This window comes from Phyllostomus hastatus, unplaced genomic scaffold (genome assembly GCF_019186645.2).
Source record: "Phyllostomus hastatus isolate PE091 unplaced genomic scaffold, TTU_PhHast_1.1 phas_contig_17, whole genome shotgun sequence".
Lineage (NCBI taxonomy): Eukaryota > Metazoa > Chordata > Mammalia > Chiroptera > Phyllostomidae > Phyllostomus > Phyllostomus hastatus.
In genome coordinates this window covers 11,692,320-11,719,235 of record NW_025333664.1, presented here as the reverse complement: position 1 = coordinate 11,719,235, position 26,916 = coordinate 11,692,320, and the positions used below count along the sequence as shown (strand labels likewise).

The following is a 26,916-nucleotide window of genomic DNA, read 5'->3' as shown; positions in this document are numbered from 1 at the left end:
GACTAGGAATTGAACCTCCAACCCTCTGGTTTCCCCGCAGGCCGGTGCTCAATCCACTGAGCCATACCAGCCAGGGTGCAGATATTATTTTTTTAAAAGCCTTTGAAGCACATGTGTTTGGTTTGAGGCAGGTATATTATTCCTATAGTGCAGGTCAACAGTATTCATAAGACATTATGGATCACTAGCATCCAATCTATTAGGGACCCAAATCTGTTCATGTTTCCTCGCTATGCTGGACAAAATAATTTTAGCACATTTGCTGTTCGCATAATCAACCGGTTTCTTTTATTTTCATTCTTTGTTTTTTCTTTGCATAAAAGGTATGCTATTTAAAAGCATCTTTATTACAGTATAATGTTCTTCAGAAAAGAACATGCATTATACATAAAAATAGATTAATGTAATTTCACAAAGATGACCATATTTTTAAATGAAATAAAATAGAATAGAAAGCCTAGTTCACACCCTGTAATAAGAATACATTTTGCATGTGCGAGACTTCGTCTCATTTCAGTCCACTTACGGATGTGTGCTGGGGGCCATAGCAAAAAAGAATGGGGCACTCACCATGGCCTCACGCGTATTAACTCTTTATCCTCACGATGGCCCTGCGAGGTGGGTACCGTTATTGTCAGCCCCCTTTTGCAGATGAGAAAATGCAGGCACAGAGGTTGAGTCACTCGGCGAAAGCGGCATTAAGAGGCATTAGGAGGCGATGCTGTGGCTCCAGCCAGGGGGGTGGGCTCCACAGTCTGCACTCTTCTGGCGACCACTTTCGTTGCCGCTGAATATAAGGTGTGTGGTGTAAAATGCGTTATGTACTAAGGGCCAGGATAGAAATGATTTAAAAGCCACTGGACAGAATTTTTCAAAGGTGGTTTATAGACCTAAAAATAGCATACTTGTCCTTTGGTGCACCCACAGGGTACAGGCACCAATTTTAGGATGTACCCAAAATCATACTGGGTACATCCCAATATGACCTAAATCACATTGAATTTATTTTACTGTGTGTTAGGAAAATTTATGACTAGCATATTAAAGCATTTATATGAGATATCTTCTTAAAATTAATATCCTCAAAAGAAAGAAAAAATCAAGTAAATAATTACAGGTAAATAAAGGACAGGTAATAGGTAGATATGGTAAAATTTCATAGAGAGGAACATAAGCGTCTGGGGCTTTGGGGTCAGACATTGAACTTGGCATCAGAAGGCCCAGACATGGGTCCTGGCTCATTCACTTTCTACCTCCGGTTTATTTGATCACTTACATGGTTGTTACTGTGGGCCAGGCGCTGTTCTAAACACTTTACAAAACTTAGCTCCTTTAGCCTCACAACTGCCCGTTGAGGTGGGTCCTGTCAGCAAACCTGTTTCTCAGAAGAGGTAACAAAGGCTCTGAGAGGTTAAACAACCTACTCCAAAGCACGCAGCCCACGAGAGGCAGGGCTGGGGTTCAAACCCAGGTGTTGTATTCATAAGGGCACTATTAGCTGATGTAACAAGCCACCCCCAAGTGTGAGATAGAAGAGTTATCTCCTTCACACTTCTATCCTCCCAGTCAAGATGAAAGAAACGCCTTTCATCTGCGCTGGAGACTGGGTTTTATTTTAACCACCGCACCCCACTGGGGTTTATAATGCCAGTTCCGCTGCCCTCTCAGGGGCTCCACAGATCGCAGGGTGGTTGCCAGAGTCTTCCGCACACCGCCAACGCAGGTTTCACTGAGTGCGACGTGTCAGCGTGGTCGTTATCTTGACCAGTACCTGCCCTATAGTGTTAGCGTGAAGATTAACTGAGAAAACACGCACGGAAAGGCCTTCCTCATTCCTGTACAGGCGACATCAGGCGTGAATCACAGTAATGGCAGTGACATAGTTATGCAAATGAAAACGATGAGTATTGACTTATCTCCAAACTGGGAAATGGTTTCTAGGGTCTTCCCTGTGAGCAAGTGAACATATTACATCTAAGACGGAAAAGTCCAGAAGTAGCAGCTTAACCGTGATACCTAGAAATAGAGAGGGGGAACGTCCCCGGGGAAAATAGTGGCAAACTCTTGCCTCTGGGTGGTGGCCGCCAGGTTCAGGAGAGCATCAGCTTGGTAGAAGTCTTTGATTTGTTTTCAATTGTGTGCCTATACAGCTTTGATAAAACTTTTGAAAACAAATTAAATTAAAAAGGAAAAGGGAGGAACTAACTACTGTTTCAAACACTCTCAAGTGTACCAGGAAACAGGAGTTACGGGGTGGAAAGCCGCAGAGGGGAAAGGCAGAGTTAAAGCTAGAGGAGAAAGTCGGGATACAATCGTGTTTAAGATTCCTGCCGAACATCTCTCCCAAAAGCTCGCGTCAGGCGAAACAGAAAGCCCGAACTCTTTCCCCTGACCTACCAGTCCCCCCTGGGAACTCGGCCTGCCCCTCTGTTGGCCTCTCCCGTTTTTCTCCCTTGTGCTCGCTCTGCGTCAGCCGCACTGTCCTTCAATCAAGCCAAGCACGTTCCTGCCCCAGGGCCTTTGTACTTGCTATTCCCTCTGCCAAGAACACCCTTTCTCCCCATCTTCCCACACCTGATTTCTTCCCATAGTTTGGATCTGAGCTCCGGCTATGACCCAAGCGATGGCCTTCCCTGACCACCCAGACCTCAGGCTGACCCACCTCCACCCATCACTGTTATCCTCTACAACAGGGGCGTCAGACTCATTTTCACCGGGGGCCACGTCAGCCTCGAGGTTGCGTTCAAAGGGCTGACTGTACAGCTGCTTGCCCCCAGTTAAGCAGTGGTTACATTTACACAGTCCTGAAGTTACATTCAGCACTTTGGAGGCCACCTCGAGGCTGATGTGGCCCCTGGTGAAAATGAGTTTGACACCTCAGCTCTACAACCCTGGAATCTGGTGCATTCCTTGGTCTGTTTATCATCGGTCTCCTCCAGGACAGTGTAAGTTCCACTGCAGCAGGGAGTTTGGCTGTCATCTTCCCTGCTGTGTTCTCAGCATGCAGAACAGTGCTTGGCACACAGTAGGCGCCCCGTAAATATTTGCGGAATGAGCAAATACAGATGGGGAGAGCCGAATCAGCATGCTGAGTGGCTGGATGGGTCCGTGGCATGGGGAGGAAGCAGCAGCCTCTGCTTGGGCCCTGCCCTGGGTAAACAGGCCTCCCTCTGCCCAGACGGCCACTGTTTGAGAACTGTCTGACGTGGGAGCGGCCAGCCCTGGGCTGCCACACCGCCAAGGCCCCAGGATTCCCTGGGACACTCAGCGGAGGCAACCACACCTCAGGGAGAGCCTGTGAAAGAACAGGTGAAAAAGTTATCCAAACAGGCGCAAGGAAGAGCCAAGAAGGTGGTGAGACAGAGCAGTTGGCCCTTCCTGGGCAGAGGCCAGAGGAGCTGGAGGGAGGCCCTGGCACACCCAGTGGACGCCGTCCCAGGCGGGGCCTGGCCTCCAGGCTGGACCTCCAGGGTCCAGTTCTAGTCCCGGCTCTGGTCCTGACTTGCAGAGGAACATCAGGCACTTGTCACCTCTGGGCACTTGTCACCACTTGTCACCTCAGTTTCCTCCCCTATAAACCAAGGGACCCTGGGCCAATCCATGGTTTAAAAAAATAAAGAAAGAAAGAAAGAAGAAGGCAGTAGCATTCATTCTTCAAACAAAACCGTACCCGGAAGCCAATTCACAGGAACGGAACAATGGTGGTGGGGTGGGGCGGGGGGCGGTTAAAGGAAGGGTTGAGGTTCAGGACACGGCCCCCCCTCCCACGCAGGGTTCTTCAGTGTGGGAGGTGGAAGGGGTGTAGCCAGAGCCGGGCATCTGGTGTCTCCTAATCCAACACAGACCCAGCTTCAGGCCGCACGGTGTGTGTGGTCTCGGGCAGTTTCCTCCGCCTTTCCGAGCCCGGGCTTCCCGGGTGCAAGTCTGGCGTCGTCGCCCACGGTGTCTCCTTCGCGGTGTCACGTTCAGCACGGAGCCTGGCGCCTTGCAAGTTCTCAATGAGAACACTGAGAAATCAGTGTTGGCTATTAGCAGAGGTAGCAGAAGTGACCCAGAGCTCTGGTTCTTTGTCTTGGCTGTGAGTTAGGAAAATACTCGACCGCTCTGAACCTCAGTTTCCTCCTCAGTAAGACACAGCCAAGGTCTTAAAGGAGGTCAGAGGTTGAGATCCAGCCTCCCCAGTTGTTTCAAAATAAAATTTGAATTGATGATTAACTTTTAAAAATCCCAACCGCCAGCTTCTTTCAAAGAGCTGTTAGTTCTAGCAATGCTGATTCCCCCTACCTGTGAGGCAGAAGTGCACTGGAACCGGCTTAGACCTGGTGTGCTTTCTCCAATTTGCCACAGTCCCCACCATTCCTTAGTATCCCTACACTGAAGGTACATTAATGAACAGCACATTAATATGTTTGCCATGTTGTTTTTCTTACACTAAAGTGTGGGATGTGCTTATACCCCATCCACTTATTTCTGTTCCTGGGCATGAAGGGCATGCGAGTGTGGAACCCTCGATTTAAGACCAAGGGCAAGCTCATTATTTGTGGGAGCAATCTATGTTCTAGACTTTGCTATTGTTTTAATGTGACTACTAGGACATTTAAAATTATGTACGTCCTGGCCAGGTGGCTCAGTTGGTTGGAGTCTCGTCCTCATACACCAAAAGGTGGCAGGTTCGATCCCGGGTCACGGCACGGGATTGTGGCTTCAACCCTGGGTCATACGGAAGACAGCTGATCCATGTTTCTCTCTCACACAGATGTTTTTCTCTCTCTCTCTCTCTCTCCCCTTTTCTCTTTCTCTGAAATCAATAACTATATCCTTGGGTGAAGATTAAAAAATATTTAAAACTATGTATGTTTCTCATATTATATTTCTGTTGGACAGTGCTGTCCTAGCCCCTTGGATTCTACAGCAGTGGCCAAGTTCATTGCTAATGCATCCTGCCTCCATTTCCCATCCTGAATAGACCAGTGTTAGCCACCCCCCTGGGGCTGCTGTCCCTGACTGGGTCTTTTCCTCACTCTGCGTTTATCTCTTCTGTCCCATCCCTGCCGTCTTCCTGTCTGTCGGGGGGACCCAGGCGGCAGAACTCCAGGCCCGTCTTCTCAAAGTCTCCACTCAGGAAACCTCACCTCCCGGCCCCCCTCTCACAGCCATTGTGTCTTCCTTATCAGACGTTCCCATAAGACAATAGTCTATGCGAAACTTAAATGCCTACCTGTTCTTCTGTCTCCAGCCTGCTGAATTCACCCCAAATCCAGTGATTTGTGGGGTGGAGTTGGGATCGGGGTGGGGGGCAAGTCATAGTGTTTCTAGGGATAAGGTGGGCTGAGTTTGGGGGAGGGACGCAGATCCTTTGCTTCTGGAGGAGATAATGTACACAGCTTTTCCGGGGAGAGGAGAGCATCCTGAAGGACGCAGGGAGCCAGCCGGGGCGAAAAAGAACGGTGATGAAGGCTGCCCTTTAAAGGGAAAGGCTTTAGATGGTTGTGGCTGAGAACTTGCATGGCAGAGTCAGGCCAACTTGGGTTAGAGTCACGGAGGCCAATGACCTTGCCCAGGTGGCTTTGCCTCTGACCCTCGGTCTCCTCTTCTGTGAAATAAGGGTGAGACTGGACCAATTCAAGCACAGCGCATTGCACAGAAGTGCTCCATAAATGCTAGCTATCATCATACCTTTTGAAAAAGGGCCACAGTGGCATGAAGAGTAAATTTAATTTTTTTATTCTGCTTCTGTGCACTTTTGCAATTCTACTACACACCTGCTTTTAGTTAAATAATAAAGAGTTAATAGAGGAAGAAGGAATACGTGAAAATGTCATCCTAACTCTGGGCTCCAACATGGGATTTTTAGAGCTGGAAGCAGGTAAGAGACCGTAGAGCCTAAGCTCACACACCCATCTGGTATCCCAACAAACTGAGGCTCCAAGAGGAAGGGGATTGGGCCAAAGTCATCTAGCAAGCTGGTGTCAGAGCCCAAACCAGAATGCTGACTGGGAATTGTAGGGGAACTTGGAGGTCACGAGGCCAACCTTTCCCCCAGCGAGACCACTCAGACGAGAAGGATTCCGCTGTTAGACGTTTGGAAAGATGCTGGATTAAAGAGAGCGGTACACATTTCATCACCAGGGAACTTCTCAGAGCCCTTACCACACGCCAGTGCCTCAGGCACCTCGACAGAGGCCCCCTGTGTGCCCACAGCAGTGCATCATGGAGACCCCTGAAAACGTTAGCGCCGTCGAAGCTCTCCCTGCCCCCAAACACAGAAACGCTAGGCTTAGATACATTGTTTTTAAAGAACTTTATAGATCTGTTACATACTAAGATCTTACTAATTACAGTACCAAATTGTCTGTTACCGGTATATGGAAAGATAGTCAGGTTTTTGCTTCATTTCTCCTTCTTTCCAAAGCAAAAATATTACGAACAGGCAGAAAAGTATAGAGAGCACTGCGGCGAACACTGACATGCCTGTCTCTCAGTTTCGCCAGCTCCTGCTGCAGGACCGAGTTTCTGCCAGGCTCACGTCCTGTCGTAATGAATGAGCCACGAGACGTTACCCTTAGCGTTGAAGGCCCTGTGCCCTGCCGTCCTCCTCGGCGGTGACCACGGCCAGCATCTGGTGCTCATCACCTCCAGACAGGTTTTCATACTGTTACTGTGCATGTCTGTGTGCACAATAACTACACAGGAATGCTGTGTGATATTGTTCTGCATGTCTGGGAAATTTATTCAAAGGGTATGTTATAGGGCCCTTCAGCAACTTCCTCTTATTCAGTCGTGCGATAGCTTTGGGGGTCTTCCCCTGCTGATGATGTACAAGCAGCACTAGGTCACTCATTTCAAATGCATGCGACGATCCCGATATTTATTCTGGTTTTTGACAATGGAGTTGGTGCCAGCGTTTTGCTATTTTAAACAGTGCTACGGAGAACACTATTGTACTTGTGGGTGAGAGTTTCTCTAGAGAAGGAGTAGGAGCTGACTGTCTGGATCTCAGGAAAGGGGCCTCTTTGCTTTGGTGAGAAGCTGGTAGATGGCTCCCCACTGACACCTCGGGCAGCTGCGGGGAGCTCCTCTGTCCTCAGCGCCTCCTCTGTGAGTCCGCCTGTTCCTCTCCTTGGCCCACTTTCCGACTGCGCTATTTCCCTTTTCTTATCAGTTTGAGGGAGTTATTTATTCTTGATACAGATCCTATTTCGGTTGTATTTGTGGAAAATACCTTTGATCAGTCGGTAGCTTGTCTCTGCACTCTGTAGAGAATCTTTTGTTATACTGAAGTTTACAACTGTAATGTAGCAATTTCAGTTGAATAATAAAATAAAGGTCATTAAATTTAATCATTTCCATTATGGTTTGCACTTATATCTTGCCTATAAAATCCTGCAGGGCCTGAGATCATAAAACTATTATGCTAAATATTTCCTATTAAGTTTTATTTTTATTTTTCATATTTGGGTCTTTAGTCCATAGAAATTGATTTTTGTGTATGGTATGAAATCGAGATGCCATTCTATTTTTCTTCAGATGGATAAACAATTGTCCTGGCACCATTTATTAAGTAGAATATCCTTTCTTGGCTGATATGCAAAGCCGATTGCTTTTGTCTCCCATTTTCAAATATCCGTAGATCTGTTTCTAGGCTCTCTATATTGTCCCACTCACCTAGCTCTAGTAGCCACTTTAAAACAAATTTTTTAGTCCTGGCTATGTAGCTCAGTTGGTTAGAGCAGTGTCCCAATACACCTAGGTTGTGGGTTTGATCCCTGGTCAGGGCACATGAAAAAAGTAAGCAATGAATATATTAAATAAGTGAAACAAAAAAATGAATATCTCTCAAATTGATTTTAAAATTTTTTAAATTATACCTTGTTTTGTTGGTTTGGCAAAAATTATATTTTTGGGTGTGCCACAGAATTTTAGTAATTAAATGGTTTATGTGTGCTGTGAGATGAAAAATGTGGAAAATCACTGGGTTAGGGTTTGGGCAGCTGCCGCTCGACAGAATCTCTAGAAGTTCGCTCTAGAAGTTCCTGCCGTTAGAAAAGCTCTCCCCACCCACACGGTCCCGGCGATTTAACCGGTGTGAAGGGTCTCCCTTCTCTCTTCGCCGAGTTCAAGCGCTTCTCCGAGCCCCCCTGGACCTCGGTCTGCCGCCATCGCCACCACACAGCGGACACTGGGAGGCTCCCTGTGCGCCTGCGCAGTTCTGTCCCTGCGTCAGCTCCGACAGTGCTCCCGGCAACCCGGAGACACACACACCGTCGTCCCTATTTTGCCAAAGAGCAGAGCAGTAACTCATCCAGGGTCCCACAGCTAGTCCATGGCAGAATCAGAATTCAAGCCAGAAGGTCAGGTTCCAGAATTTGTGCTCTCAGCCTCTCTACTGAGCCGCCTTCAAACATCTGACAAACCTCAGCCACCTTTCTGGAGCCCGAAGGATTGACACACAGCTAGGGGACGTTCTTGACTGTCTCTCCTCTCCTCTCCTCTCCTCCCCTCCCCTCCCCCCCCTCCCCCTCCCCCTCCCCTCCCCTCCCCTCCCCCTTTCTTTTTAACAAAAAGAGAACAAGGACCCACAGACAAAGACAAGGGGGGGATTGAAGGTGGGAGGTGGGGGTGGGTAGGGCAAGGGAGAGTAATGGGGGAAATGGGGACAACTGTAATTGAACAATAGTAAAAGAAATAATTGTAAAAACAAACAAGCAAACAAACAAAAACAAAAAGAGAACAGACCAGGGGCCCAAGGGCTTCCAAAGGCAACAGTAGTAAGTCAAGAGAAAACATAAGTTTATTTCATTCTGTTTATTTTCCCATTGCTTTCTACTTATGATACTGGTGTTTCATTTGGTAGTAATAACACATCCTTCTAAAATAAACCTAAGTTAAAATAAGTGAGTTGATGTTAAGAAAAATGTTAATTAGCCTAAGTGGTTTTTACATATGACAAATCATGATGGTCATAGGAACGTCAGGGAAGCTTTGGAAAGACTGTGTTCAGTCTGCACAGGCGAGGCTGTGCCGCAGGAAACAGCAATGGCATCAGTCTCAGGGGCCGACACAGGGTAGAGCTGCCGCTCACCTACCGTACCTGCGCGGCACGGTCAGCAGGGGCTCTCCTCATCCCGGGGACTCCATTTCTATCCTCGGCTCTACGGCAACCTCAGCACTGGCTCTTAAACCTCCGCCCAGGTGTGACACAGATGGTTTCTGTTCACATGTCATTGGCCAAGACAAGTCACATGGTCACACTCAACTTCAAAGGAGGCAAGAGAGTGCCAATCTGCCATGTGCCCGAGAGGGGAGAAGTGGAATTGTTGAGAACAGCTCACAGACAGACCATGAGTAGGAGGGCCTGAGAGATGGGTCTAGAAAGGTAGACCAAGTCATGACTCGTTGGGCTGCTCCGTCTCAGCACCTGTTCTCAGGGAAGGGACTCTGGTCCAACAGGCAAAGACAGTCCGACACCCCCATTCTGTTAAGCAGCACCTCAGGATTCATTTTGATCGGGATGCTGCTATTTTATCAGCAGGTTTAGCTGAACTTCGTGGTCAGCTTTTGTTTCTTCCCGGAAGGTAGATGAGGCAGCTGGGACTTCGGCTGCGCTAGGATTTGGTTCTGTCCCTACTTTGAAGAGATATCCAGGGATGGGTAATGGGAAAGGAGAGACATTCAAGGGTAGGGTTCAACGGAGAAGGGAGCCTCACCCCGTGCTTGGTTACCTGGTTATCAGGGAGGCTTCCTGGAGGAGTTTCCGAAGTGGGTTCTGAGGGCTCCGTGCACCAGAAGCAGGCGGAAGCTCATTAAACATGTGACAGCTGGGCCCGCTCTTGACCCTGGAGACTTGAGGTGCGACCTGAGGGATTTGGGTTTTTAACAATGGCCTCGAATGATTCCTATGGACGCTGAAAAGTGAGACAGACTGAATTTGGGGGAGAAAATTTCCTCTAAATCCAGAGGTTTAACACAGGTGTTCTCAACCAGGGGTAAACATATGGCGATGTCCGGAGATGACTTTGGTTGTCACGCCTTGAGGGGCGAGTGCCAGTGGAATGCAGCTGGTGGAGGCCAGAGGTCCTGCCGAGTGTCCTGGAGTGCACGGGACAGTCCAGCCCCTACAGCAAAGAATTATTCAGCCCAAGATGTCAATAGCACCAAGGTTGGGAGACCCTGGTTAACAAGAGTTGACCCCTTCCAAATGTAAGGGCACAAGTGATTTCGAATCTTCCCTCTTTATTTTACTGTCCATACTTTCTACTCTAAGCATAGAATCCTTTTCATTGAAAAGCATCGTATGTATCAAGCACTTCATGCATGCTATATCAGTTTTTCCTCGAAACTCTTTCAGTCGTTCTTCCAGTGAGTACCTGTGAAGTGACTGGTATGCGTTGAATTTTAAACTATTCAAGATGTGGGGTGCCCCCTGGAGGACTCAACAGACAATATCCTCAGATCATACAACAGATCATATCCTCAGTGGGCGTGGAGGAGATGTGTAAAGGCCCTAAGACAGGAAAGAAAAACTAAAAAGAACTGGGGGGGAAAAAGCTAGTGTGGTTGCAGCCACTGGGGTAGGGGTGAGTGAAATGAAATTGGGCTGAAGATATAGAGATACAGAAACAAGGTTAGGTAGGCCTCATAGTCCCTGGGAGTTTTGAATTTTGAATTTTGTTATAAATGCATAGGAAACTGTCCAACCCTTTGGCATCTCTGGGCCACACTGGAAGAAGAGTTGTTTTGGGCCACACGTTAAATATATTGTGACACATAATCACCAAAAAAAATATCATCATGTTTTAAGTAAGTTTATGATTTTGCGTTGGGCCGCATGCATAGCCAGCCTGGGCCGCAGGTGGCCTGTGGGCTGCAGGTTGGATACCCCTGCAGGTGTAAAAGCTTATGTAATGTAGAGACCTGATGCAGTCCCTTGGTACGAGATCACCCCTGGCCCCTGGGTGAAGAGCGGGTACAGGACCCAAGCAGAGGAACGAGAGGAGTGAGTGAACAGACCCACAGAGATGATGGTGAGGCGGGCACGGCTGGCTGTGGTGGAAAGGGACAGATGGTGACACACCGAGGTGCTGCTGGAGGTGGCAGGACCTGGATTTCTGGTGAGTTGGGAGGGATAGGAGGAAGGACACAAAGACGGGATTTGGGCTGGAATAACTGAGATGCAGGTGGGATGATGGACTGTGACGATTAAAGTAGGTATCATTATTAATATTCTCTTTTAAAGATGGAGGAAGGAAAGTGCATTGTCCTCCTTTACAAAGCTAGTAGTGGACTCCCATTTAGGTGTGTCTAATTTCAAAGAGCATGCTTTCCCCAGTCTCCCGGACCCACACATTAATTATTATGGTAATGATATCATGAAATATTAAGATATATAAACACCCCTGAATGCAAACGAGGGATCCCACACGGAGCCAGCACAGAGCCTGGGGTTGGGGCTATAAATTTCATAGATGGTGGAACTGCAGTGTGGTACTGGCCTTAGGGAAACAGGTTTTAAAATCTTGTGTTCTGATTGGTGCAGTGCCCAGGTGTTGGTGTGTGACTGGAGGGAAGTTGGCTTGTCCCTAACTAAACCCAGTGAGTTGTGTTGAGCTGTCATTCACTGAGTGTGAAGAGACGTAGTCTGTCTCGGCCTGGGATTGGTGGGATTGTAATGTAACCTTCGCGGTGATTGGTGAAGCCCGTGTGATTATTTAAAGATTTCTGAGAGCCGGTTCCTGCATTGACCACTAGGAGGAGCCCAAGACGCTTAGAGCGCGGCGTCGCGGCGTCTCCGCACTGCTTCCTGCCGGGTACCCTCGTGCTTTCCGCGGCGCCCGAGGGTATCCACCCGACAGGTGGCCACGCTTCTCTGCATAGCCCCTACGGTCCCTTCCTCTGGCTCTCATCCCTGCAAATAGTATTTGCTGACCGAGGGGTGGGACTGCATGCAGTTCACGAAACTTTGTGCAGGCTCAGAACCAAATTACGAAGTTGTGGAGTCTTGACAAGTGAGACCCTTCCTGCTGCAGCCCCTTCTGCCTGCCTCCGAGCCCTTCTCTTAGGAGTAACAGCCTCCACAGTGCCCTTTGAGATCCTCAAGGGACTTTTACAAAGTAGCATCTCTCTGGAGCTTAGAACTGTCCCACAAGGATAAAGGCCACTAGCCCAAGATCATCCTATGCAGGGATGCTCCTTACTGTCCCCACGGCGCTACAACACCCAGTATTTGAAAGTCTCCTTTAAAAAATGTAATTGCTTGCTTACTATATGTTTCTACCATGCCTCCTCACCAAAGCCATGTGAGCAAGGGAATAGGATGGCCAGATCCAATACAGAACACCCAGTAACACTTGAACTTGAGGATAAACAGCAAAGGAGTTTTAAATATAAGTGTGCCCCATGCATTATTTGCTACATGCTTATACTAAAATAATTATTCATTATTTATTTGAAATTCAAATTTAATGAGGCATCCTGTATTTTTATTTGCTGAAACACCCACCACAGTGCATGTGGTGCTGAACAGTTGTTGAATGATTGGATGGACAAGTTCCTTCACTCACACATTTATTTCCCCAGCCCATTATATTAAGTGCCAGCTGGGTACTGAGAATATAGGGATGAAGCAGGAGAAGGCAGATAAATAACCAGTAACCACCACTGGATTCAGCTTCAATGATGTGAAGCGCTGGGGACTGTGGGAGCTCAGAGGAGCCCGGACCCTGCCCGAGCCAGTAGGGCTGCCCAGAGGAGAGGACGAAGATGGGACTTGGAGGATGAGGGTTTGAAAAAGGAGGTGTGACAGCTGCTCTGGGCAGATGGCGCGGCAGGTGCAAAGGCCAGAGACAAGGCGAGGCTGCGGGATTCTGAAATTGCCAGTGGCTGGGGCTGGCGGGCAGAGGTGCAGTTTGAGGGGGCTCAGAAAGAGGTGAGGGGACTCGCGTTCACTGAGCGTCAGTACTTACTGGTCAGCACAGTCGCGGTTGTGCCCAGTGTATAGAGGAGAAAACCAAAGCTCACGGAGGTGAAATGCCTGTCCTAGGTTTACAGTCTCAGTGGGAAAAGCCTGGCTTCAAACTCAGGTCTGGCAGACTCTGAAGCCTGCACTCTTCTGGAAAAGTCACCCCAATTGGAGAAGGAGGAAACGAAGGCTCAGAAAGGTGACAGGGCTGCCCCTGTGAAGACGGCTCTGTCCCGTTTAACGGGAGAACACTGAGGCAGTGTGAGGGGTGTGGTTTATTTCACACCCTCTCCAGAGACATCAGGAGGCCCAGGGCAGGACCCAGGAGTCCGGGCCACTGTCTCCTGTCCCTGTTTGGGTTGGGTTTCTAGGACCCCCTTGGTGACCCCTGTGGCTAATTCCTTGCCTGGGTCCTGGGCGGGCCTGCAGTTTCCATGGAGACCGCCTCCCACCATCCCTGAAATCTCATTGTGACCAGTATTAAGAGATTAGCTCTGCCCAGCAGCCCTTGCAGGGTCTGGGGTGCCAGGGCGGCAGTGGGAGCTGCATCGGGGAAGAAGAGGCTGCCCGCTGTGCGCGGCCCCGTAGCACCAGGACCAGGATGTCAGCCTGGGGCCGGGGCTTCCCCTGGGACCCGCCAGGTATGGTCCTGACGCCACGTCCAACTGTAGAGCAGGACGGGGCGGTGGGAGACAGACACAGGACTGGGGGAGGAGTCTAGATTTGGGAGCAGTTGGAAACCTCCCACCCCCAAGCCCCCACCCCGGGAAGGCCCACCCCAGTGTCTTGATGGGCTCGCCCCATTCTGATCAAGGCAGGATTCAGATTTCCTCAACAAGGTAAGGGGAGCCTCGTAGAGTCCTTTAGGGCTGCTCCAAAGCTATCTGAAGATCAGCTACCTAATACTCTTCATTTTCACTTTGGGGAAACTGAGGCACAGAGCAGGACAGGGAGGTGTCCAAGGTGAGTGAGTCAGTGCACCGAAGCAGATCAAGAACACACAGGGAGCCCTGAGGTGGCCGAGCAGAAACATTTACTCAGACTGTCCCCTCTGCCTTGAATTCCAAGTCTTCCTCCCTGACTTCCAGGAATGGGGTCCCCCCCCTCAAGTCTTCTTCCCCCGGGCCTGTTCCATCAGCCACATGTCCCTTCCCTCCCTGCATCGCCTCCGCTGTCCTCTCCTGCCCCCAGCACGGCCCTGAGGCTGGCAGAGGGCTCCTCCCGGGCTCCACTCTGCTGGAGGGCATGATCCGCAGGCCCTACCTGTCCCATCTAGTGAACTTCCCCTCACTGGGTTACCACCGGGAAGACTTAAAACATGTATCTTTCCTGCTTCCTCCCCTCGGCGACTTTGGTGCTTGGACACCATGAGGCCCTGACAGCCCCCTACCCCCACCCCACCGCCTGCCAGGCCTGCCCTGGAGAGATTTAGGCCGGGCTCCAGCGCTCTGGGCCAGGTTTCCTGGAAGGCCACAGTGGAGCAGGGGGACAAACATGCCCCCGGGCCAGGGCGAGAGCTCAAACAGCAGTGACTCAGCAGTCCGAGCCTCGGTGTCCCCAGCTGCAAAGGGCACGAGAACCCTTCCTTCCTCCGAGCTTGCTCGCAGCTGCTATTGGAAAAGCTGGTAAAAGGGCAGGCAAGGTGCAGAACGGTGCGAGCGTGGGGATAATCATATGTGATCCTGTACACTGCCTGCTCTGTGTAAAGAAAACTTGGAAAGCACACGAGAAAGCAGAGCAGTGGTTACTTATGGTGAATTCAGAGGGTAGTGGGCTGGTGGTCAGGACGCAGAGGTGGAAGCGAGACCCATCACAGGATACCTTTTGCTTTTCGTTTTTATTTTTGAACCATGTGAACATAGCACCAATTCAAAAAATAAATTTAAAAAATCTAACAAATTAGGTAAACTGTCAAATCATCATCATCATCATCATCATCACCATCATCACACAGGCTTCAACAAGAGGGACAGGTGTGCAGCCCAGGATGAGATGCACTAGGACTTGGTTCACGGAGCAGAGAAAGCCTGGTCCCAGCCCGAATCCTCGGGCCCTGAATTTGAAGTCAGTCTCGTTCTGCCAGTAGCAGAATAACGGTCGTTGGTACCGAGGACCAGGAGCTTCCTGCTTGCCAACCACAGTGCCAAGCACTGTCTGAATATCCTCTCGCTGACTTGGCCTTCTGCCTCTATGAGGGATGTGTCATTATCCCCATTTTATAGGCGGGCAAACCGAGACGCACTGCAGTTGCAGGTACTGAGCCGTAGAACGCGGATGCAGCTCTAGGCCTTTCCTGCTCCGAATTTCACGCCCTCCCACCGGTGGGTCTCAATCTCGGCTGCACGTCAGAATCACTCGGGAACTTAAAAAAATACCGATACCCCGCACCCACCCCCACCCCTACCCCGAGATTTGATCATTGGTCTGTGATGGTGCTTGGACATCGGTATTTTTAAAAGGCCCCAGCAATTCTACTCACTATCAGGGTTGAATCCTTGCCTTATGCTAGACAATTTTTCAAATGGGAAACCAAGGCCGGGGAGGGGATGGCCTTGCCCTAGGTCACACGGTGGCAGGAGACAGAGCTGGGGCAGGGCTGGCATGGAGACTTCGTGCAAACAAGTAGAAGATACCCCTCTCTGGGCAGGCAGATCCCCATGGGCACTTGGCTCGGTAAGTGGAACGGGGCTGGACCCCCAGCTCCGCTCGCCGGGGACGCCCTGTGCAGTGAGCAACCATGCAACCGTATGCAGCGACCCCGACCTGATCCTCGGGGCTCCCACACACTTCGCTTCAGAGGCCTCCTGGCAACCCCTGGAGCCCTTCAGAACAGGGTGCGGGGAGACCCAGGGTGGTTTCTGGGATGCAGGTTTCTCCTTCACCCCAGAACAGGGCCGGCGCCCGGCCGGAGCCCCCCTCATCCTTCAGGCCCTGCAGGGGCTGGGCAGTCCCCATCTACCTCGCAAGGTCACTTCTGCAGATAAGGTCAGGATCGTAACCAGAGGGGAGAAACATAAACAGGGTAGCGATGGCCTCAGCCCAGAAGTCACAAGCCACCTGGCAGGAGACAGCCTTGGGGGAGGCCCCGCCCACACAGACCCAAGACCTCCTGGCTTCCTTCCTGATCACTTTCCCGACCAGATTCTCTTCCCTGCCTCTTGAGTCCTGGTCAGCATCTCCCACAATGTCCTGCTCTCTGGCCACACCATTTTCTCTACCTGTGGACATTTCTCTGCTTAGGGTGCCACCCTCTCTGGGAATCCATCCCCGACCACTCCAGCCCAGGGACACGTCTTCCTTCCCCCGCCTTCCAGCCCTCGCGGTCCATGCATAAAGCCCACCCGTGCTTTGGGACGGAGCTTATTTTATCCTCATGCTGGCCTGCTTTCACTGAGCACTGACTGTGTGCCCTGGAAGGGCAGGGTAGCCCCGGGGTTGGGAGCACAGGGTCTGGGGCCAGACTGCTTGGGTTGGAATCCCAGATCTTTCTCATAAGCAGCGTGAGCTCGGGCATATGGCTCAACCTCTCTGTGTCTCAGGTCGGGGCGATGGAAACACTGCCCATCTCAGAGGGGCTGTGAGGATGAACCAGTCAACCCGCAGAAAGCTCCCAGGCAGCTTTAGAAACGTCGGCGTGGTTAGCATTGCGCGCATCTCTGTCCATTTCATCCCCACGACCACCCAGTGAGTTGGGGGTTGTTACTCCCAATGTAAAGGTGAGGAAACGGAGGCACAGAGAGGTTGAGAGAGTCAGGGTAGGGCGTTGCATCCTTCTCTGTGGCCTAATGCCTGCAGAGAGAGGACGTGGCTAAACGGGTTATAACTTGGAGCCCCTGGTTTACAGCTCCTGGCTGCTCCTTGAGGATCCACAGGACACTAAGCCAGGTGAGTCCCCCTGACGCAGGCCTTCCAGTTGTCTCAGGCGCCGCTCCGAAGCGAGCTGGCCCCGGGAGGGAGGGGGCGTGGTGGAGCAGGGCGCTGGAGTACCATCTTGTTCACTAATACACAGAGTACATCGCCGAGGCCCAGAACTAGCTGCTGTGCCCCCTGTGCTGGCTGGAGACCCAGGATGCCTGGGATGGCCTTCCGCCCTCGCACGGGTCCCTTCCTCCCTCCAGCCTCCATCTCCCCATCCGTCCAGGGAGTGAGGGGCTGAGTCTGCATTTGCAGTTGTCTGGTGCTCGCTACCCGTAGCTAGCTCAACCTGTCACACGAATTGTTAAGGAACAGTGCACCCAAGAGGCAGGTGCCGGGGGAAGCGGGCCTGTGCACGTGTCCCTTGGCCCTGGGGAACCTCCAAACCCACTCTGAGTGGCCCCGGCCGCCTCTCCTGACAGGCTCTCCTGGCTCTGACACCGCAGGGTTCTCGAACCCCGAGCTCAGAAGCTGCCGCAGCGCATCCCTGTTTGGAAAGCTTCCCCGCAGCTGCCTTTATCTCTCTTTGGTAACAGAGCAAATTTGCTCAGGACCCAGAACAGGGGGAACTAGCAAACTGTTGACTCTTAGGCAAAACCTCCGCTCGGGAGGGCAAGCGGAGGATGTGCGTGGGGAGGCCAGTGGCCTCTTGCATAACCCGGGCGGCCTCCTGCCCACCCCGGCCTTTTCAGGGTTAGGGGTGAGGCAAACCGCAAACTCATGCCCGGTTAATTTTTTAAGGCAAAATCAACAGGCTCAGCAATGATTAGCAGGCAGGTAAGTTCGTCTTAATCGTGCTGAGGACAGGGAGGAAGGAGGCTCCTGGGGGCCCAAGGATGGGGCTCAGTTATCAGTTAACCACATGAATGTTGTTTCCTTCCAAACGCACTGGCCTTCAGCCCCAAGCTCCCTCATCTTCCTCTCTGGAAGCACTTCCATGGCAACCCCGTGGCCATCGGTCCTTGGGCGAACAAACACGCCGCCATCCCAGGTCCATGGGAGGCAGTGCCGGGGCCCCGGGGGGGCTGCCGTGGATATAAGGGGTCCTCACAGAGCTGGTGGTCTTCGTCTTAAGGCAAATCTCTCCCCCCACTACCGCTGTGTGGCCCTGAGCATGTCCTTCCCACCCCATGGGGCTTAGTGAGGGGCCCCCGGTCTACGGTTCCACCTGCGGCCAGCTCCCACACCCCGGGGGGCTCCTTGTCTCCGTCCACCAAACGTGGAGGTTGGCTGAGACACCTTTCCAGTCTCTAAGTTCTGTGAGGCCTGTTCTCCAGGGTGAGGAGGGTGGTAGGAGCGGAGCTTTAGGAGTCAAGGGGGTAGAAAAGATGCCCAGAACAGGGAGCATGCCTACCTGGTGTCTGCCGTCAGCACCTGCGAGAGTCAGATCCCAGCTCCAGAAGGAGGGCTGTCCTCTCAGGTGGGGGGCCGGAGTCCTGTGGGGCAGGATGGGGCTGCGGGAACGGCCCAAGGGGCCCACCGGGCCGGGCCCTCTTCGCCGCAGCCCGTGGGAGCAGCCAAAGGCAGCAGCCCCGGGCCTGCTGGCTGCCTGGACTGGAATTTGGTCAGTGGTTGGGGACCTATATTGTGAGAAACTTAGGACTTTGTCCACAAACTGGAATTTGAAATTTCAAAGGGGCGAAGCTGAAGGGCCCTACCCCAGAGTGGAGATGGCTTGGCTCCTTTCCCCCACGACTTTTGTTCTCTGTCTTGATAAGTCCCTGACTCCCTCCCCGCGTGCTCCCCGGTGGCGGGTGGGGGAGGAGACGGGAGACAGCGGGCAGGTGAGCGCCCGGGGAAGTGAAGGCTCGGGGCCGCCGTCTGGAAGATGCCCCTGACCTGGCAGGTGCTGGCCACAGGCCCCCTCGCTCCTTGCGCTCCCGAGCTCCAGGGCGGTAATGGGACGGTGGCCCCGCCAGCCCAGCGCTCCAGAATTCTGAGGGGTTTTTCATGGGAGTCCAGGAGGGAGGCAGCCTGCAGCGGGGGTGGGGGGACGGTGAAGCCCCCAGTTCTGGAGTCGGGCTCCGGTTCAACTCTCAGCCCCTCCTCCTTTGATCCCCGTGGCCTTAGGTAAGTCACTTCACGTAGTCTGGGAGTCTCAGCTTTGTCATCTGGAAAGTGGGGCAGATAAGCGGAGGAGAGTGCAAGGTTTTTAGCTCTGGGCCAGCACAGCTCGGGCTGCAGCACCCATCCCAGCACCTGGCCACCCGGGGCAGTGCTAAAAGCCACTCCCCCCTCCTCCTTGAGGCCTCTGTGTCTCCATCTGCAACATGAAGGAGCTGGACCCCGAGGTGAGCCCCGAGGTCCTCCGTTGGCCCCTGGGGAGCTGGGTCTGCAGCCCAAGGGGGCAGGGCAGAGAGAAGGAAGGGCAGCTGGGGGGCATTTGGGATCTCGCTCCCTTGCAAGTGTCGTCAGTCTGGCTCCAATACACTCTCACGAGCATGGACAGAAAGAAGGACTGTTGAGTTGATGGCATCAAGGCCAGGGCTCGTTCACGGCCGGGCCCGCCGCCTCCGGAGCCCTCCTGCACGGGGGCCCCGATTCCCACAGGCTGGGTGGCCGGTGGGTCGAGAGTCAACCACCGATGACAGCAACTGCTGCTCTTGCACAGCGTGCCTGTCCTTGGCCACTGTCGTCCAACTGTCACCGAGGAGAAGGTTTCAACCCATTTGTCTGATGCCAACACTAAGGCCAAGAGAGGTGGGGCAGAGCTTGGGAAGCTGGCAGTGCCTGGATGTTGACCCAGGTCGTTCTGATATCAAGACCTGTGGTTCGTCCTCCCAGGGGCTGGGGTCTGAGCGGGTGGGGTGGGGCTGAGAACCTTACAACGGCGTCTCATTGACCTGTCACAACGAGCTACGTGAGGCACGTTTTACGGAAGAAGAAAGCCAGGTTTCAGACTGATGCCCGTCATTCCTGCAGGCGGGGGGGGTGGTTTATAGGAGGAGCGTGAGGACGTTGTTCAGGGCCAGCTACGGGTGGGGCCAGCCCTGTACGAGATAGGTCATGTAGGTCACATGGTTCAAGAGTGGGAAGGTTTACTTCGGGGTGGGTTGCGGTGGGTGAGGGACAAAACGGGTCTCTGGAAGGTGCCTCAGTGCTCGGATGTGTTGTGCATCGGGCAGGGAGTGTGTGTCACGGTTTGTACACTCAGCAGCTCGTCCACCTGTGCGGGCTGTCCGCCGGCTAGTCCTTGTGCGTGAGCGGTCCAGTGTGGCGTGGCTCGCCCGAGGTGATCAGAGACCTCATTGAATTCAACGTAAGGTATCATGTGCAGAGATGGAGAGGTTGATATTTATGTGACCAATTCAACTCGGGCGTGCCAGCCATCCCAGGGCACTTCGGGGAATGTGGGACGTGGCTCTCCACATCCGAGACATGCCGCACGTGGAGGCCAGGCTGTGCTGGGCTGTGATGGGAGCGGCTGCGTGTGGCCCGTCACGGGTGCCAGACAGGTGGCCGGGCCTGGAGTCAGTCCTTGGAGGCACCCCACCCCCACCCCCACCCCCGGAGCTGCCGCACACTCCCCGTCGTGTTCACCCCGTCGCCGGGTCCCCAGCCCTGCTCAGACTTCCCCTGGGGCCTCTGGAGTCAGGACCAGACGTCCCTGAGCGGGCAGGGGAGGAGCCCACCCTTAGGGGAGGTCATCTAGTTCAGGCCCCCGTGGAGTCTCAAGTGTGGGCTGTGGGGGGCACTCCCTCTCCCCCCCTGGGGGTCTCATCCTGACCCACCCAGGGTCTGCTCCCCATTTCACCGATAGGGAAATTGAGACCCTGAGAGGGATGTGGTTTAAACACAGTCATCTGAACGGTGGCAGAGCGAATTCCGACCCCGGGTCTGCTAATGGCAAATCGTGCCTCCTTCTCCTCCCAAACATTTGCTGCCCCTCAGTCCCCACCCCAGGTATCTCAGCTCTGGCGGGGAGATGCAACCGGGAGAACAGAGCTACGTGGGCAAAGAAGAAGCTTCTAGTCATTGAAAGAACACGATGAGGGTGACTCCACACACTGCCTGTCCCACTGGCTCGCCTGCTCGCTCACTCGCCCACCCATGTGCGCGTTCACTCGCTAATTCCCTCTGTCACCAATTCGCCCACTCGTCAGTCCACTCCTCCCACGTTCATTCGCCCGTCTCCAAGTCACTCAGCCTTCAGTTCTCCTGCTCATTCATTCACCCGCCCACTCACGCATTAGTTCACTCTCTCACCGATTCACCCACTCCTCCCCGAGTTCATTCAGCCTGCCTCTAGTTCACTCGTTCTTCAATCACCCACTCGTGAACTCGCTGTCACTAATTCACCTGCTCTCACTAATCGGCTCTCTCACGCATCTACCCACTCTTTATTTTTTAATCCTCACCGGAGGATGTGTCCATTGATTTTAGAGAGAGCAGAAGGGTGTGTGAGCGAGAGAGGGAGAGAGACGGAGACAGGCATCAGTCGGTTGCTCCCGTGTGCACCCGAACCAGGGGTCAAACCCCCCACCCTTCTGGCGTACAAGACAACGCTGCAGCCAAGCCACCCGCTGGGTCCAGTCCACCCGCTCTCGCTCATGGTGTTACCGCGTCCCGCCGCCCTGGTCCTCCCAGCTGGCAGAGGAGAGCAGGCTCCCCGGCCTCCAAGCCTCAGTCCTCCTGCCTCTGCCCAGTGGGCTCCACCTTCCACCTTGTGACCTTGTGACCTTGCGACCTTGCGACCTTGCGACCTTGCCTCCGCAGCCAGGCTGGGCGCTCTCGGAAGTGCTGGTAAAGAGGGCGACGAGGACTGGAGGTGTGAGGGGACATGGGTGGGCCGTGAGCTCAAGGCGGGCAGGACCCCGTGTTCAGAAATTATTAAGAATTTCGGCAACAGCAGAGTATGGAACCAAACCCGGGACCCAGGTGTGGGCTCTGCACAGCTGCTCGGGTGGCACTCCTCTGCCGCCCACTCCGAGGGGAGGGGTGGGTGGAGAGGGACCAGGGAGACATGGAAGGGGAAGAGGGAAGGATGCCTCCTGGGCACCACTGGGTGCTTCACTGATGCCGTCTCACTGAGCACTGACACCACCCTGGAGGTGGACGGAGCTTCAGGTCCCCCCTCTGTAAAATGCACACAGAGGAGAATCATTTACCCAGAGTCACAATTAGTCGGTGGTAGGCGCCTGAGTGCAAATCCAGGTCCGTGGGGCTGCAGGTCCTTGTCTCTGCCTGTCTGGGGGGCAGGAGGGGACAGCAGGATGTGACAGGGAAGGAGAGATGGAGTCTGTCTGGCCCGGAGCAGCTGTGGGGACTTGTGGTGGCCATGGCGGGGTCACGGGGAGCAGGGCAGTGGAACCGAAAGCGAGTCTGGCCCCACCAAACCTCCAATTCATTCGGCTCCCAAAGAGGGTGGGAAGCTGGGAGGGAGCTCCCAGTACGAGGATCCAGGAGATCGGTATCTGGACCTTGGGATTTAGGTTTGTGATTCGTGAGCCGGGAGGCAGCTTTATCTCCGTAAGAGCGCTGAGGGTGGCGGTCAATGATTCGGGGAGGCATTGAGTTAGGGCGCCTCGGTGGTGGCCCTCCGCGCCCCCGCATATCAGCTAGACTGCCTGACTTGGAGCGACAATGACTTGGAGGGCGGCTGAGCCAGGGGTCAGACGAGTGCTCGCGAGCCCGCCTCTCCATCTTGCGGAATCAATAACTGAATATTGGTGAGTGAAGGCCCCACCGGTTGTAGCAGCGCCCCGGGTGTCTGCCAGAAACCAACAGACAGCCAAATCCCCGCGGCCCCGCCCAGACCGTCCGCCAGTGGGGGAGCCGATTAACCATTAACCCCCACCCCTCCCTGGCAGAGCCTCCACCCCTTCCCAGACGCTAGGCCAAGACTCCGGGGAGAGCCTCCCAGAGGACAGTTGGAAAGGCAGGAAGGCAGAGAGCCGCTCTGGGAGGAGACGGGGGGAGGAGGGTGCAGGGCGGGGGCCACTCGGCCAGGAGCCTTCGAGGTGGGCCTCCTGGGCAGGGCAAGTGACTGAGGTGTGGAGGGGGGAGGATGCGCCTCTCCAAAACCCTTGTCGACATGGATATGGCCGACTACAGCGCTGCGCTGGACCCCGCCTACACCACCCTGGAGTTCGAGAACGTGCAGGTGTTGACCATGGGCAATGGTAGGTGGGGGCAGGTGTGCCCGGGCCGCACGGAGCGGGGCTGCGGCCCGCAGGGTCGGGTTGGACGGAGAAGGATAGGCAACGTCCAGGTCGGTTCGATAATGCAGCACGGGTGTTGCCAGGCGAAGGGAGCGTGCCCAGGTACAGTGAGCAGGGTCTTTCCGGGTCGGGGGCGGCCTGCACGGGCAGATCCCCAGCAAAAGCAGACCCCAGGAATCCCTGCCAGGCCCTTCCAGCCCCTGGGACCTCAAAGCCGTTCCTGCTCAGTGTGTCCCTGGGAGCCGGGCCATGACTGTGAGCTCCGTCTTGACATCCAGCTCTAGGGCTGGGGCCCAGCACGGCCCCTTCTTGAATCCCATGGGCCTGGGTCCAGGGCGATGGACAGGTATGCACGGTCCCTGGAGACGGCGGATGGAGGCACAGCTGGGCTTTAGGGCGTCTTCGGGACTTTCCTGGGGTAAAGGCCCCACTTAGACAAAATGCAGTTCTCAGGGAAGTTTTGCTAAATGTGTGTGAGTACTTGCGTGTGTTGTGTGACCTCCTGGTGCAGTGTGACACCTGAGTTTCCCTGCAGGTGGGTGGGCGGGTGGTAGCCTGGGTTGGCAGCCGCGTGCCTGCGGGAACCATGAGCATATTTGTGTCTGTGGGCACCTGTTCTGTGTCCACTTCCACTTGTGTTTGTTCTTTGAGTGGGTCTGTGCGGGTTGGTGTCTCCAGAGGTGCCTGTGTTTCTCTTGCTTAGGCATGGAAGTGGCAGTGCATGTGTGTACTTGTGTCTGCACACACGTACTGTGGATGCGGGTTTGCCGGTGTGCCCTGTGTTTCCCGGGCGCATGTGCCTGGCAGGGGCATTCGAGTCCCGCTCTGCGTGTACCCGCTGGTGTGCATGTGCGCACCCCTGCCCTGGGGCCGGCCCTCTCTGGCAGGCACGATGTGCGGACGCGCTGTGCGGGGTTCGGACATTGCCGTTCTCCAAGTGAGAGTCTCACCAGCAGCACGTCTGTTTGTCTTCGAGCAGATACGCTGCTTGCATGTGTCTCCCAGGTTTATGCGTCTGCTCCTACATCACTGGGACCCCATCTGAAGGGGAGAGGGGGTTCTCCTCCACAAGGAGGTGGGGGAAGGAAGGAGGCTTGGAAGCCAGGAAGTTTCTGGAGGGGAAGGTCCCTAACTGGTGGCAGGCCAGCCTCAGAGGAAAAGTGGGTGGCAGCTCTGCGAGGTCAGCCTGCCCCCGGCCTCAGGCAAGGCCTCTGAGGCTTGCGGTCTGTTTGGCTAGGCCACAAAGAGGGGGCTGCCCTGCCGGTGATCACTGGGCACTGTCCGTGGTCGATCCCACCAACTGCTCGCCTGCCCCTGCCACCAACTCTCTGTGTGACCTTGGGTATGTCACCTCCCCTGTCCCAGCCTCTTCTTCAGAATGGGCTTAATCACCGCATACCTGCTTGGCGGCTGGCTTTGAGGAGTGTGCAAGAGTCACATGAGGAAACTGAGGGAAAAACACACAGGAAATGGTAAACAAAGAGCTGCCGTGCTAGGCGGGGTGCCGTGTGACCCCACAGGGACAGTGTGTGCTGTCACACTGCTGGCCACCACCCAGCCCCAGGCCGCTCCCTGGGACTGGCGCCATCTCCCCCCTCCCCCCACCAGAGCTCGTGCCTCCAGCTCCCGGGCATCCCGTGCTCCCGACAACGCGGAGGCCAAGCCCCCCGACTGGGTGTCCTGAGGACAGGCAGCCTCCTGCTCGGGAGCCAGAAAGACCAGGCTCCAGTTCCGGCATAGATCCTTTCCTGCTGGAAACTCAGTTTCCTCATCTGTAAAGTGCGAATAAATAACAGCACCTGCCCTCCCCCGCCCCCTAGAGGATGAATAAGGTGCCTGAGAGCCCAGCTCTGCTAACTGGTACTGGCTCCACAGGCATCGTCCCGGGAACTCTGAACAACCATGGAAGGGTTTACACATTCTTTGCTGGAGTTTGAGACGGTCTGAGAGTTGAGGTTGCGTTTGGCATAGGTGCTGGGCTGCTAGCTCAAAGGCCCAAGGATAGCTCTCCACCTGTCCCCCACCTCCAATTCGGAGTCAGCTGCAGCAGACGGTTGTTGCTGCGGAGGCCCAGTAGACACCCCAACAATGGTGGTCGTGGCCAGAGTCATCCGGGTCACCTGGGCCGTATGTCTGGCTCCTCTATTAGCAGCAGCGTGATAAGCCCAGGCAAGCCGCTTGTCCTCTCTGAGCCTGGTGTTGTCACCTAGAGAAGGGGACCCATCAGCTGATCCCAGGGGTGAAGTATACACTTGGCAGCACCCCTCCCCCCAGCCTCAACCTGAATGGCCACAAACTGTGGGGTCAGCTCTTCCCAGGGGTCTGGGGAGGCGAGGCTGAGGGAGAAAGGGCACAAGCACGGCTTAACAATTATCCCCATCTCCGGGAATAATTCACCAAGTGGGGGGGCCGCACTCCGGGGCACCTTCGGGAGTCTGGGAGGAGGTCAGCCAGGCAGCGGCAGAACGAAACGCAGCGGCGTCCGCTTGCGCATGGAGGCCGGAACTCTGCTGCTCTGAGAGTTTTCTTCCGCAGACAAGTTTTTATTTCACACATGCTGGTGTAGTGCTTAGTGTATGACAAACACGTCACTGAATCAGCATAACAGCCCTAGGACACTTTTCTCCTCGAAGTTAATTAATTCAGCCAAGGTCACACGGGCTAGAAAGTGGGCAAGCTGGGATTCAGACTTGGCAGAAGGGCTCCGGATTCTGTGCTCCTAACACAGCACCATGTCCCTCTCCGGTCCTTAGCTGGGTGTTCCCTAGGAAGTCAAGGTCAGGTACAGCGTTCCTGTGAGAACGTGCGTGTTATGACTTTGTGTGGTGTGCACACGCATGCATTTGTGGGGGAGGGGGAGATGGGACACAGTGTTTATCATCTTCTCCAAGAGGTCTATTCCCGGTGGAAGATTTGCTTATAAAAAGAGAGTTTGGCTACTGAAATTTAAAAAAAAATTAAAAACCGTTGGACCAGTAGAACTACCTTCTTTATATTTAGAGGAACCTAGGCCCAGGGGAAATTGAGGCAAGGGGAAAATCTCGCCCGAGGTCACAGGCCAGTTAGTGGCAGCATCAGCACTAGCACCCAGAACCCATAGCACCCAATCCAAGGTCTCTGCCACCTGCCTCTGATAGCCCTCCTCACACTTATATAGACGCCGTAGCCACTGCCCTTGATGCCTGCCTCCTCATCTCCCAGGAGGGTTGGCAGGGCCCCTGGGCACTGAGACCACCAGCCCTAGTTACTCAGGAGAAGGGAGGGGCAGGACCTGTTCCTGGGCAGATGCTGGGGGAGTATGTCTCCCTCCCACAGCCCCTCTGCCCAGTCAGTCAGGGCCCATAAGGGTTGGATGCATCCTAGGGGGCAGCCAGTTCTTCATTCCTTCCCAGAGAAAGCTGGGCTAGCAGTCTCCACCATGCCTCACCAACCGCTCTGGGAGGTCACTGTCACAACCAGCCCTAAGTTAGAGATGCCAAACAGGCTCCAAAAGGCTCCCAAGGTCACCAAGAGAGTGGGGACAGCGTGGCCTTCTGGCTCAGGCTGAAGGCCTGGGGAGAGCCCCACAGCACTCGTATTGCTTTGTGAGTCTTAGCCACCGGAAGAACAGGGCCTCTGGGAGGTGACCCTGCCCCCCCTGCCCCCACCCCGAGCCCTCACTGTTCTTTCTTCTCGTGCAGACACATCTCCATCAGAAGGTGCCAACCTCAGTGCAGCCAACAACCTGGGCGTCAGCGCCTTGTGCGCCATCTGCGGGGACCGGGCCACGGGCAAGCACTACGGCGCCTCGAGCTGCGATGGCTGCAAGGGCTTCTTCCGGCGGAGCGTGAGGAAGAACCACATGTACTCCTGCAGGTGCGGAGCCCCTCCTGGGGGCTTGGC

The 26,916-nt window shown here is 54.1% G+C and overlaps 1 protein-coding gene and 1 long non-coding RNA gene across 4 annotated transcripts in view; one reads left to right on the top strand and one right to left on the bottom strand.

Annotated features, from left to right (window-relative positions):
* Positions 1 to 26,916, top strand: part of HNF4A (hepatocyte nuclear factor 4 alpha) — a 55,482-nt gene that overhangs the window by 6,413 nt on the left and 22,153 nt on the right. For 2 of the 3 annotated variants that reach the window (XM_045832673.1, XM_045832672.1), the window contains exons 1-2: positions 22,727 to 22,995; positions 26,715 to 26,889. In XM_045832673.1, coding sequence (XP_045688629.1) covers positions 22,881 to 22,995; positions 26,715 to 26,889 — 290 coding nt within the window. In that variant the 5' untranslated portion in view covers positions 22,727 to 22,880. Of the gene's footprint in view, positions 1 to 22,726; positions 22,996 to 26,714; positions 26,890 to 26,916 lie in introns of those variants that run through there. The other variant, XM_045832674.1, reaches the window with a different exon arrangement.
* LOC123814741 lies at positions 8,774 to 18,446 on the bottom strand. The gene is made up of 3 exons (XR_006784982.1): positions 18,228 to 18,446; positions 9,723 to 10,115; positions 8,774 to 9,627 (listed from the first exon to the last, which is right to left on the bottom strand). It is a non-coding gene; the product is annotated as an uncharacterized LOC123814741 (long non-coding RNA).